General features: G+C 35.3%; 1 protein-coding gene across 2 annotated transcripts in view; it reads left to right on the top strand.

The window, feature by feature from the left end:
- LOC136041597 (soluble guanylate cyclase 88E-like) overlaps positions 1–15,065 on the top strand; it is a 129,948-nt gene that overhangs the window by 52,831 nt on the left and 62,052 nt on the right. For both annotated transcript variants that reach the window (XM_065726305.1, XM_065726313.1), the window contains one exon: positions 14,615–14,829. In XM_065726305.1, the coding sequence (XP_065582377.1) occupies positions 14,615–14,829 (215 nt within the window). The remainder of the gene's footprint in view (positions 1–14,614; positions 14,830–15,065) is intronic.

Here is a 15,065-nt window from a genome sequence, read left to right as displayed (position 1 = left end):
GTCGTTGTTCTACATTTTCTTTCGCAATTCAATGTGAGTGTTGCTGTTTCTTGTTCCATGCCTTTTTCTTTAGCTGTTCAGAGTAATTTGTCATCTTGTGTAATTTTGCATGCGTTACAAAAAATAAAAACGATCCGACCACTTCTTGGGGAAAAATGATTTAATTTTGCTCTTGAAATGTATATAAATGGGAATTCACTCACATGAATTTTTTTTTACCAGAATAAAGGCTCTAAAAGAATTATATGAAGCTTGTGAACCCATCTAGATCTTTTTTTTTAGGCCAGAAAATCTTAGAGTGGAAATATCCAAAAAAACAAAAATTGAAGCCGTTTTCAAGAAAAAATAATGCACATATACATAATTACACAGTAGGCCGTTTAAAGAAAGCAGACATATCATAATGACATAATTTTGCAATTATCAGAGCAAAGAGGATATATACATTGTGTAATAAATAGGCTGTATAAGGTGATTTTCTAATTTTCAATCCGTAACGGAACCATTAGCTAAAAAGCATAAGGTTCATCTTGCTACAAACTCAACATCTATCTTTTAAATCCCTTCTTATACCGTGGTCATTTTCGGTGATGAAGGGTTGGCGTCTTTTGGTAGTAGGAGCAACTAATATAAGCTTCTGATGCATTTGAGGACACAAAATTTTGGTTCCATGGCCATTATGAAAGAGGGTATACCAGTAAGGATATATTGTTTGAGGACAGTTATATATACAACTATATATAATACTATACGTATTAATATAATACTATGTATAATACTATATGTAATCTATATATATAAAAATAAGTTGTCTGTCTGTCTGTGGGTCTGTGGATCTGTGGATCAGGTGACGTCATGTTTCGGCTGACGTCATGAAATTAGTTGCCGTCATTTTTGTTATGACGATGCTTAGTATATTGTAAATCACATTAATTTGGTTAATAATATACCATTTAAAACACCAAAATGAACATGCTGGAGTAGTAAAACTTAAAAAACTAAAAACTAAAAAAAACTAAAAAAAAGGAAAAATGAAAAATAGAAGAGAAAAAGAATACTAATAAAATTAAAAATAAAAATAAAAAAAATAAAAAAGATAAAAAGCTAAAAAAAGGTAAAAACCAATAAAAACTAAAAAGAAAAAAAGGTAAAAAACTAAAAAAAAAAATTCATCTAAAAAACTAAAAAAAACTAAAAAACGTAAAAACTAAAAGAACTAAAAAAGTAAAAAAAAAACTAAAAAAAGAAAAAAACTGAAAAATAAGCGGGATATAAAACAGGGGGATATAAATGACGACCGGGACACCGGGACATAAGGAATATAAATGAATCAGAAAATACAACTCATGTTTCCAAATGACGTTGTTTGGAGCCCAAATTGAAAATCCAGATCAATTTATGTCTACTTTCAAAGTAAAAGGGCAAATTTATCATAGAGCAGGGTCTCTTCTACCATTCTCAGGCGAGAATCATAAATTTTTACAATTGTACTTCATCAGTGATAGAAATTCTGAATTGAATGCACGTTGCGAAATTTCTCCCAACATTGAAAGGACAATCGTTTCCCAATTACAACATCTTTTCCACGAAAATAATAATTTAGTGCGTCTGTTCAAAACAGCCATCGATTTGATGCCTACTATAAAATTGTTATTTCCGCTGACAAAACGCCTCCTGGCCAACATGTGCGTAGATACAATGCTCCAACTATCGACGAAGTGGCCATCGTTATGGTCGGTGATCAGTTTTTACCTCGAGATATTATTCTCAGGGTTTCCACCACACGTGCTACAACTAAAAATAGGCCTACCAATAATACTTTTAAGAAATATAAACCCACCAAAGCTTTGCTATGGCACTCGACCTGCCGTAAAAAAAACAATGGAAAACCTAATAGAGGCCACAATCTTGACAGGGCCTTTTGAGGGTGAGGCTGTTCTTATTCCTCGCATTCCCAAGATTCCAACGGATCTGCCTTTTCAATTTAAAAGATTGCAATTCCCAATTCGATTAGCATTTGCAATCACCATTAACAAAGCTCAAGGTCAATCATTAGAAAAATGTGGTATAGATCTTAATACTGATTGTTTTTCCCATTGACAATTGTACGTTGCATGTTCGAGGGTCGGTAAACCTGACAATCTATTTATATGTAGCGACAATTGGACAGCGAAGAATGTTGTATATTCGCAAGTTTTACGCAGTTAATTTGTAATTTATCTATCTATCTATCTATCTATCTATATAAAAACGAGTTGTATGTATGCATGTTTGTTTGTTTGTAAAAAGAGCGTTTGCATATGATGTCATTATTAGTACATACGGCTTTGTATATGCAGAGACAATGGGAAAGCCAAGAATGTTGTATATTCGCAATTTTTACGTAGTTTAACTCCTGCAGACGAAATGAATGCTTGCCTAAAGAATTCTAATTTATAGGCACGCGTAAAAATATTAAAATTAACTACAAATATGCGTGTCCGATTGCAAAACGATGACTCTGGTCAAACAGTAGACTCAATTTCAGGACGTATACAACTACCTGCTGATTTCTGTAATTTAGTGACGTCCAAAAATGAATTGATTGAAAAAGTATTTCCGAATATTCTAAAAAATTATAAAAATAATAAATGGCTAAGTGAAAGAGCGATTCTCGCACCCAAAAATATAGACGTCCACGAAATCAACAATATTGTTTTGAACAAGATTCGAGACCAGGCAGTCCTTTACAAGTCAGTCGACACAGTTTTGGAACCAAATGAAGCGGTTAATTATCCATCTGAATTTTTAAATTCCATAGATCCTTCAGGGTTTCCACCACACGTGCTAAAACTAAAAATAGGCGTACCAATAATACTTTTAAGAAATATCAACCCACCAAAGCTTTGCAATGGCACGCGACTTGCCGTAAAAAAAAAACAATGGAAAACCTAATAGAGGCCACAATCTTGACAGGGCCTTATGAGGGTGAGGCTGTTCTTATTCCTCGCATTCCCATGATTCCAACGGATCTGCTTTTTCAATTTAAAAGATTGCAATTCCCAATTCGATTAGTATTTGCAATCACCATTAACAAAGCTCAAGGTCAATCATTAGAAAAATGTGGTATAGATCTTAATCCTGATTGTTTTTCCCATGGACAATTGTACGTTGCATGTTCGAGGGTCGGTAAACCTGACAATGTATTTATATGCAGCGACAATTGGACAGCGAAGAATGTTGTTTATTCGCAAGTTTTACGCAGTTAATTTGTATTGTATCTATCTATATAAAAACGAGTTATGTGGATGCATGTTTGTTTGTTTGTAAAAAGAGCGTTTGTATATGACGTCATTATTAGTACATACGGCTTTGCATATGCACAGACAATGGGAAAGCCAAGAATGTTGTTTATTCGCAATTTTTGCGTAGTTTGAAACACATATATAAATCTATCTATATTCACAGGTGGGACACAGGGACACAACTACAATGGCGCATAACTAATATGGCGCGTAACGACTTACGCGCGCGGGGGGGCTTGGGGGCGCGAAGCGCCCCACCAACTAGGTGTTGGGGTGGCGCGAAGCGCCACCCCAACAGCTAGTATATTATATATACAATACATATAACTCTATATATATATATACACTTCGCACCAAACCAACACCTAGTTGTGGGGGTGCTTTGCATCCCCCCAAGCAACCCCTCGTGCGTAAGTCGTTACGCGCCATACTAGTTACGCGCCATTGTAGTTGTGTCCCTGTGTCCCACGTGTGAATATAGATATATATACATATATATATATATATATATATATATATATATATATATATATATATGTATATATATATATATATATATATATATATATATATATATATATATATATATATATATATATATATATATATATATGTTTTTAACTTCGTAAAACTTGCTAATATGCGATATTCTTCGCTGTCCCATTGTCTGTGCATATAAATAAGTTGTCAGGTTTACCGACTCTTGAACATGCAACATGTAATTGTCCATGGGAAAAACAATCTGTATTCAGATCTCTACCGCATTTTTCTAATGATTGCCCTTGAGCTTTGTTAATGGTGACTGCTAATCGAATATTCCCTGTGTCCCTGTCGTCATTTATATAGCCCCCTGTGTCCCCCCGGCTTCCCCGTTGTAGTTGTGTCCCTGGGTCCCGGTTGTCATTTATATTCCCTGTGTCCTGGTGTCCCGGTCGTCATTTGTGTCCCGGTGTCCCGGTATGTAATTTCTTTTTTAGTGTCCCGGTCGTGTTTGAGCCGCAAGCCTGTTTTCACGTTGTTCTTGTGATTCCTGGGCATGCTTTCTTTTTTTTTTCTCTTTTAGCCGCTAGCCTTTTGGCATTTTCTCTTTGAGCCGCTTCCTGGGCTGTTTCTTCTGCCATTGTAGGATTTATACTAAAATTTCTCGCACGTTTTGATTCCTCGACTGTTTTTTCTGCCATTGTAGGATTTATACTAAATATTCTTTAGAATCGTAAGCCTTATATACTTATAATGATGTCATATACAAAGCCTTATATACTACGAAATACATACATGACGTCATAGTGATCAATCCTTATAATGACATGAGTCGTCAAACATACATACAACTTAAATATAATTGCCCTTGAGCTTTGTTGATGGTTATTGCTAATCGAATATTCCCTGTGTCGCCGTCGTCATTTATATATCCCCTTGTTCCCCCCGGCGTCCCCGTTGTAGTGGTATCCCTGTGTCCCGGTCGTCATTTATATTCCCTGTGTCCCGGTGTCCCAGTCTGCAATTTCTCTTTGAGTGTCCCGGTCATTATTTATATTTCCTGTGTCCCGGGTGTAATTTTTGTCCCGGTGTCCCGGTCTGTATATACATTCGTTTTTGAACTTATTTTTATATATACATAGATCTCACAACGATCCAATTTTAGTCGCATCTGGTTAAACCCGTGTCCCGGTTTCCCGGTCTGTATATATATTCGTTTTTGAATTGGTCTTTTTTTTTAGTTTTTAGTTTTTTACCTTTTTTAGTTTTTTGTTTAGTTATACCTCATGATTCTAATGATTGCCCTTGAGCTTTGTTGATGGTGATTGCTAATCGAACATTCCCTGTGTTCCCGTCGTCATTTATATATCCCCCTGTGCCCCCCGGCGTCCCCGTTGTAGTTGTGTCCCTGTGTCTCGTCATTTATATTCCCTGTGTCCCGGTGTTCCGGTCTGTATATACATTCATTTTTGAATTGATTACCTTTTTAGGTTTTTTTATTTTTATTTTTTTTAGTTTTGTTTTTCTCCTTTATTTTTCAGTTTTTTCTTTTTTTATTTTTTTAGTTTTTTTAGCTTTTTTAGTTTTTTTATTAGTTTTTAGTTTTTTTTTCTTTTTAGTTTTTTTTTGTAGGTTTTACCTTTTTTTAGTTTTTTTTTAGCTTTTAGTTTTTTTTTTTTAGTTTTTTTTTGTAGTTTTTACCTAGCCAAGGTTCGTGCCTGCAACCTCTTGGACCTAGAACCTGGAACATAACGCGTTACCAACTCAGCTACTTTGGGCTTGAATACTTTCGTTTTTGAATTAGTATATGATGAAATAGTTCAGACGTCATATGCGGAAAGACAGACAGACAGACATAACACACAAACAACTTATCTATCTATCTATATAAAAATAAGTTGTCTGTCTGTCTGTGGATGGATCAGGTGACGTCACCTGAAAAAACTGGATCAGGTGACGTCAAAACTGAAAAAACTAAAAAAAGGCAAAAACTACAAAAAAACTAAAAACTAATAAAAAAGCTAAAAAACTAAAAAAACTAAAAAAAGGCAAAAACTACAAAAAAAAACTAAAAACTAATAAAAAAAATAAAAAAGCTAAAAAACTAAAAAAACTAAAAAAACTAAAAAAAGGTAAAAAACTAAAAAAACTAAAAACTAAAAAAAACTTAAAAAAAAGGAAAAAACTGAAAAATAAGCTAATATAAAGGTAAAAACCAATAAAAAACTAAAAAAAAAACTGAAAAAACTAAAAAAAGGCAAAAACTACAAAAAAAAACTAAAAACTAATAAAAAAAGTAAAAAAGCTAAAAAACTAAAAAAACTAAAAAAACTAAAAAAAGGTAAAAAACTAAAAAAAATAAAAAATAAAAAAAAAATAAAAAAAAGGAAAAAACTGAAAAATAAGCTAAAATAAAGGTAAAAACCAATAAAAAACTAAAAAGAAAAAAAGGAAAAAACTAAAAAAAATTTTCATCTAAAAAACTAAAAAAAACTAAAAAAGGTAAAAACTAAAAGAACTAAAAAAGAAAAAAATAAATGACGACACTCAAAGAGAAAGCGACCAGGACTAAAAAGAACTAAAAAGAAAAAAAAACTAAAAACTAATAAAAAAACTAAAAAATCTAAAAATCTAAATAAGCTAAAAAAGAAAAAAAAAGGAAAAAAATAAAGGAGAAAAACAAAACTAAAAAACGAATGTATATACAGACCGGGACACCGGGATACAAATGACGACCGGGACACAGGGAATATAAATGACGACCGGGACACAGGGACACAACTACAACGGGGACACCGGGGGAAACAGGGGGATGTAAATGACGACCGGGACACCGGGACAGGGAATGGTCGATTAGCAATCACCATCAACAAAGCTCAAGGGCAATCATTAGAATCATGAGGTATAGATCTGAATACAGATTGTTTTCCCATGGACCATTATATGTTGCATGTTCAAGAGTCGGTAAACCTGACAATCTATTTATATGCAAAGACAATGGGACAGCAAAGAATGTTGTATATTCGCAAGTTTTACGTAGTTAAAACCATATATATATATATATATATATATATATATATATATATATATATATATATATATATATATATATATATATATATATATATATATATATATATATATATATATATATATATATATATATCTATATTAACACGTGGGACATAGGGACACAACTACAATGGCGCGTAACTATTATGGCGCGTAACGACTTACGCGCGCGGGGGGGCTTGGGGGGGGCGCGAAGCGCCCCCACCAACTAGGTGTTGGGGTGGCGCGAAGCGCCACCCCAACAGCTAGTAATCTATATATATAAAAATAAGTTGTCTGTGTGTGGATCTGTGGATCAGGTGACGTCATGTTTCGGCTGACGTCATGAAATTAGTTGCCATCATTTTTGCTTTGAAGGTGACGTCATTCAAGTTATATAAGACATATGTTCGCGTAGAATTCTATTAATGTTTAAGTTTACAATGACTGATGAAGATGCTCAAAGAGTCTATGCCAAAAAACTTGCTGCTGATAGAGAAAGTCAGAAAAGAAAGCGTGCCGAGGAATCAAAAGAACAGCAAGGAAACAGGCTTGAGGCTAAAGAACGCAAAACCGCGCAGTTAGATGAAGATCCACCTGGACAGCGAGAGTCAAAACATATTAAAACTGAAAATGATAGCGATGATGATTGGGTTTGGGATTTTGACTTGGAAAAGGTCATCAATGACTACCAGATTTTAGTTAAAAAAACAAAGGTTCGGCGATATGTATTTCATAGTGAAGCTGAAAAATAAAGAAGAAAAAGAAAACTGAAAAAAGAAAAAAGAGAAATTACAGACTGGGATACCGGGACACAAATGACGACCGGGACACAGGGAATATGAATGACGACCAGGACACAGGTATTTAAGAATATCGTTCAAAGACAAATTTTTAATTGTAAGAAGACCGTTGAAAGAGAAATTTCTAATTGTAAAATGACTGAAAAACCTACAATGGCAACGGTACCACCATCGAAGTAGATAACCAGTGGGCTTACGGCCAACCTACCATCTTCAAAGATACCACGATAGGAAGACTCTATACCGTTCACCCCAATCAACATGAATGCTTCTTTCTACGCCTGCTTTTGGTGAATGTACCCGGTCCGACATCCTTTGAGTATTTGAGAACTGTAAACGGTACTATACATGACACTTACCGTAGTGCATGCCAAGCTCTGAATTTATTGGAGAATGACCAACACTGGGATAACTGCATCAATGACGCGTGCGAAACGTCAACCCCAAGTCAAATTCGTACACTTGCTCTCCATCAGCTCCTACAGAGTTATGGGAAAAATATAAGTCAAAAATGTCCGAAGATATACTCCATCGAAAACAGTTAGAGACGTCAGAAATGACTTTTGATTTTACATCAGAAATTTATAACGACACTTTAGTTATTATAGAAGATTTGTGCGTACGTATGGCAAACAAACCTCTTCAGGATTTGGGAATGCCTTCACCTAACCGTATCGCTGCTGTTTCGACATGTGTAGAATTGGATCGTGAACAAAGTTACAGTACGAGTTATCTATTGTCGTATGTACAAAATAACATTTTGCACCCAAAAATATAGACGTCCACGAAATCAACAATATTGTTTTGACCAAGATTCGAGACCAGGCAGTCCTTTGTAAGTCAGTCGACACAGTTTTGGAACCAAATGAAGCGGTTAATTATCCATCTGAATTTTTAAATTCCGTATATCTTTCAGGGTTTCCACCACACGTGCTACAACTAAAAATAGGCGACCCACCAAAGCTTTGCAATGGCACGCGACTTGCCGTAAAAAAAAACAATGGAAAGCCTAATAAAGGCGACAATCTTGACAGGGCATTTTGAGGGTAAGGCTGTTCTTATTCCTCGCATTCCCATGATTCCAACGGATCTGCCTTTTCAATTTAAAAGATTGCAATTCCCAATTCGATTAGCATTTGCAATCACCATTAACAAAGCTCAAGGTCAATCATTAGAAAAATGTGGTATAGATCTTAATACTGATTGTTTTTCCCATGGACAATTGTACGTTGCATGTTCGAGGGTCAGTAAACCTGACAATCTATTTATATGCAGCGACAATTGGACAGCGAAGAATGTTGTATATTCGCAAGTTTTACGCAGTTAATTTGTATTGTATCCATCTATCTATCTATCTATATAAAAACGAGTTGTGTGTATGCATGTTTGTTTGTTTGTAAAAAGAGCGTTTGCATATGACGTCATTATTAGTGCATACGGCTTTGTATATGCACAGACAATGGGAAAGCCAAGAATGATGTATATTCGCAATTTTTACGTAGTTTAACTCCTGCAGACGAAATGAATGCTTGCCTGAAAAATTCTAATTTATGGGCACACGTAAAAATATTAAAATTAACTACAAATATGCGTGTCCGATTGCAAAACGATGATTCTGGTCAAACATTTTCAGATCAATTGCTGGCAATTGGAAACGGAAAGCTTCCAGTAGTGGGAAAGCCAAAAATGTTGTATATTCGCAATTTTTACGTAGTTTGAAACACATATATAAATCTATCTATAGCTGTTGGGGTGGCGCTTCGCGCCACCCCAACATCTAGTTGGTGGGGTGCTTCGCGCCCCCCCAAGCCCCCCCGCGCGCGTAAGTCGTTACGCGCCATATTAGTTACGCGCCATTGTAGTTGTGTCCCTGTGTCCCACCTGTGAATATACATAGATTTATATATGTGTTTCAAACTATGTAAAAATTGCGAATATACAACATTTTTGGCTTTCCCACTACTGGGAGCTTTCCGTTTCCAATTGCCAGCAATTGATCTGAAAATGTTTGACCAGAGTCATCGTTTTGCAATCGGACACGCATATGTGTAGTTAATTTTAATATTTTTACGTGTGCCCATAAATTAGAATTTTTCAGGCAAGCATTCATTTCGTCTGCAGGAGTTAAACTACGTAAAAATTGCGAATATACAACATTCTTGGCTTTCCCATTGTCTGTGCATATACAAAGCCGTATGTACTAATAATGACGTCATATGCAAACGCTCTTTTTACAAACAAACAAACATGCATACACACAACTCGTTTTTATATAGTTAGATAGATAGATAGATACAATACAACACGTGTGGTGGAAACCCTGAAAGATCTATGGAATTTAAAAATTCAGATGGATAATTAACCGCTTCATTTGGTTCCAAAACTGTGTCGACTGACTTGTAAAGGACTGCCTGGTCTCGAATCTTGGTCAAAACAATATTGTTGATTTCGTGGACGTCTATATTTTTGGGTGCGAGAATCGCTCTTTCACTTAGCCATTTATTATTTTTATAATTTTTTAGAATATTCGGAAATACTTTTTCAATCAATTCATTTTTGGACGTCACTAAATTACAGAAATCAGCAGGTAGTTGTATACGTCCTGAAATTGAGTCTACTGTGAGCTTTCCGTTTCCAATTGTCAGCAATTGATCTGAAAATGTTTGACCAGAGTCATCGTTTTGCAATCGGACACGCATATTTGTAGTTAATTTTAATGTTTTTACGTGTGCCCATAAATTAGAATTTTTCAGGCAAGCATTCATTTCGTCTGCAGGAGTTGATCTAGGTATTATAGGTAATGTTTGCCTGAAATCTCCCGTAAGCAATATTAATGTGCTGCCAAAGGGTTTCGACTTCCCTTGCAAATCTTTCAAGCATTGATCCAGAGCCTCGACCGATTTCTTAAATACTTTTAATGACGTCATCGTCATAACAAACATGACGACAACTAACTTCATGACGACATGATGACATGACGTCACTCGACAGACATAACAGACAGACAAACTTATTTTTAAAGGTATTTAAGAAATTCGTTCAAAGACAAATTTTTAATTGTAAGAAGATCATGGACGGAAAAATGATTAATTGTAAAATGACTGAAGAACCTACAATGGCAACAGCCGAGGAAAATGCTCAAAGAGTCTATGCCAAAAAACTTGCTGCTGATAGAGAAAGTTAGAAAAGAAAGCGTGCCGAGGAATCACAAGAACAGCAAGAAAACAGATTTGCGACTGATAGAGAAAGTAAGAACAGAAAGCGACTTTTTCTCTTAACTCTACATTTTAAAACAGTAAAAAACTTTAGCATAAAGAGCGGGGCGTTGAGAAGGAAAAGCCTCTTTCATATACGGAGTAATTTCTGTTCGTTTTAAGTTTTAATGTCGCTCCTTACTTTCATTTGAAATTACTAAAAATACTTTAGCGTAAAGAGAGAGGTATTAGGAGGAGGTGAGCCCCTCATATGGGTAATAATTTATGTTCGTTTTAAGTTTTAATGCTGCTGCTTACTTCCAGCTGAAAAACTTCTTCATATTTATTTTTCATTGTTTTTTTTAAGTAATGCTAGTAAATCCTGCGCTCCCTTCATGGAAATTTTCTTCCCCCATGAAAAATTCCTCGATGGAAAGTTCCCCCAGCATATCCCCCTCTTCTCAACCCTTGCCTCCAACCAAAAAATCCTTCTGAAAACGCCTGTACACTTCCCAATAACCATTACTATATATAATAACTGGTCGAAGTTTTGAACTTGTAACCCCTCCCACGGGGACTGTGGGGGAGTAAGTCGTCCCCAAAGACATAGTTATAAGGTTTTTCGACTACGCTGAATAAAATGGCTATCTCAGAATTTTGATCCGTTGACTTTGGTGAAAAAATTAGCGTGGGAGGGGGCCTAGGTGCCCTCCAATTTTTTTGGTCACTTAAAAAGGGCACTAGAACTTTTCATTTCCGTTAGAATGAGCCCTCTCGCAACATTCTAGGACAACTGGGTCGATACGATCACCCCTGAAAAAAAAAAAAACAAACAAACAAATAAACACGCATCCGTGATCTGCCTTGTGGCAAAAAATATAAAATTCCCCATTTTTGTAGATAGGAGCTTGAAACTTCTACAGTAGGGTTCTTTGATACGCTGAATCTGATGGTGTGATTTTTGTTAAAGTTCTATGACTTTTAGGGGGTGTTTCCACCTATTTTCTAAAATAACGCAAATTTTCTCAGGCTCGTAACTTTTGATCGGTAAGACTAAACTTGATGAAACTTATATATTTAAAATCAGCATTAAAATGCTATTCTTTTGATGTAGCTATTGGTACCAAAATTCCGTTTTTTAGAATTTTGGTTACTATTGAGCCGGGTCGCTCCTTACTACAGTTCGTTACCACGAACTGTTTGATAAGGCTTTGTATATGACGTCATTATAAGATGACGCTACAGACTGGGACACCGAGACACAAATGACGACCGGGACACAGGGAATATAAATGACCACCGGGACACTCAAAGAGAAATTACAGACCGGGACACCGTGATACAAATGACGACAGGGACACCGGGACACAAGGAATATAAATGACGACCGGGACAAAGAAAAATTATAGACTGGGACAGCGGGACGAAAATGACGACCGGAACACAGGGAATATATAAATGAGGACTGGGACACAGGGGCAACTACAACGGGGACGCCGGGGGCACATGGGGGATATATAAGTGACGACGGGGACACAGGGAATGTTCGATTAGCAATCACCATCAACAGAGCTCAAGGGCAATCATTAGAAAAATGCGGTATAAATCTGAATACGGATTGTTTTTTCCATGGACAATTATATGTTGCATGTTCAAGAGTTCGTAAATCTGACAATCTATTTATATGCAGAGACAATGGGACAGCGAAGAATGTTGTATATTCGCAAGTTTAACGTAGTTAAAAACATATATATATATATCTATCTATATTCACAGATGGGAATTGGGGACACAACTACAATGGCGCGTAACTAATATGGCGTGTAACGACTTACGCGCGCGGGGGGGCTTGGGAGAGGCGCGAAGCGCCCACACCAACTAGGTGTTGGGGTGGCGCGAAGCGCCACACTAACAGCTAGTATATATATATATATATATATATATATATATATATATATATATATATATATATATATATATATATATATATATAAGTTGTATGTGTGTTATGTCTGTCTGTCTGTCTATCTGTCTGTCCACATATGACGTCTGAATTATTTCACCATATACCAATTCAAAAACGAATGTATTCAAGCCCGAAGTTGTTGGTAACGCGTTATGTTCCAGGTTCTAGGTCCGAGAGGTTGCAGGTTCGAACCTTGGCTAGGTAAAAACTACAAAAAAAACTAAAAAGAAAAAACTAAAAACTAAAAAAAAGCTAAAAAAAACTAAAAAGAAAGGTAAAAACTACAAAAAAACTAAAAAAAATAAATATAAAAACTAATAAAAAAACTAAAAAAGCTAAAAAACTAAAAAAGAAAAAAAAAGAAAAAAGGAAAAAAACTAAAAAATAAAGGAGAAAAACAAAACTAAAATAAATAAAAATAAAAACTAAAAAGGTAAAAACTACAAAAAAAACTAAAAAGAAAAAAGAAAAAAAAACTAAAAAACCAAAAAAAGGTAAAAACCAAAAAAAAAAAAAAACTAAAAAGAAAAAAAAGGGGAAAAACACAAAAATTTATTTCATCATATACCAATTCAAAAACGAATGTATATACAGACCGGGAAACCGGGACACAAATGACCGACCGGGACACAGGGAATATAAATGACGACCGGGACACAGGGACATAACTATAACGGGGACGCCGGAGGGCACAGGGGGATATATAAATGACGAAGGTCGATTAGCAATCACCATCAACAAAGCTCAAGGGCAATCATTAGAATCATGAGGTAAAACTAAAAAAACTGAAAAAAAGGTAAAAAAGTAAAAACTAAAAAAAAGACCAATTCAAAAACGAACGTATATACAGACCGGGACACCGGGACACAAATGACGACCGGGACACCGGGACACAGGAAATATAAATGACGACCGGGACACTCAAAGAGAAATTACAGACTGGGACACCGGGACACAAATGACGACCGGGACACCGGTAATATAAATGACGACCGGGACACAGGGACACAACTACAACGGGGATGCCGGGGGTCACAGGGGGATATATAAATGACGACGGTGACACAGGGAATATTCGATTAGCAATCACCATCAAAGAAGCTCAAGGGCAATCATTAGAATCATGAGGTATAGATCTGAATACGGATTGTTTTTCCCATGGATAATTATATGTTGCATGTTCAAGAGTCGGTAAACCTGACAATCTATTTATATGCACAGACAATGGGACATCGAAGAATGTTGCATATTCGCAAGTTTTACGTAGTTAAAAACATATATATATATATATATATATATATATATATATATATATATATATATATATATATATATATATATATATATATATACATATATATATATATATATGTATATATACATTCACATGTGGGACACAGGGACACAACTACAATGGCGCGTAACTAATATGGCGCGTAACGACTTACGCGCGCGGGGGGCTTGGGGGGTTCGCGAAGCGCCTCCCCATCCCCAACAGCTAGGATATAATATATTTACGTGTTATATGTGTTAAATTCTTATATATTTGACAAATAAATTACACTTCGCCTTATAATTTCCCTCCAAATGATGCTTTTCACAGTATCCTCAGAGTTTCTAGGAGATAATTTACTTTTTAGTTGAATTTAAATTCATTGAATAGTCTTGAGGCTTTAAAAGTCTTGAGACTATTCAAAGTCTCTAAGAACTCTGAGGGAAGGTTTTTTTTAGTTTTATGATCCGTGAGAGGAAAGGATCGTAGAAACTCTTTCATAAGTCCAGAACAATCTTTGGAGAACAATCAGAATAATTTTTGTTATTTTTCTTATTTTCCAGATTGGCTTGCAATTCTTCAAGACAGAAGTGGGAATAGAAGTAGTAAAAGAAGAGACTTTTAAGAACTACAACAGTGTCACTTTCCAATTAAGTTTTCATAATCAAGGATACATCGAGTCACAGATGGAGAACAAGTTCCTCATCAGGGAAGAAGAATATCTTCCTGTCCAGGCTGACTTCATTTTTCAAACTTTCCCATTTTCACTCAGTTTTGAGTAATTACGGTTTATTCTAATTTATCACGAGACCTATATAATGACCTATATATAAGGCTTGTAGTTCATAAGCGTATATTGAAAAAAAATCGTTTATTTATAATTTTACACACAGAGTAGGCTAATATACGTGTTATTTTAAAGATAGAACTATATTAAAAAAACAATATCCACAATTACCAGATTTTTTTTTAATGTAACCCTGCTAAAGTTGATTTTTCACTTGGGTATACGGT

This window comes from Artemia franciscana, chromosome 2 (genome assembly GCF_032884065.1).
Source record: "Artemia franciscana chromosome 2, ASM3288406v1, whole genome shotgun sequence".
Taxonomy (NCBI): Eukaryota; Metazoa; Arthropoda; class Branchiopoda; order Anostraca; family Artemiidae; genus Artemia; species Artemia franciscana.
Note: the sequence above shows the minus strand (reverse complement) of the source record. Positions and strands in the feature narration are given on the sequence as shown.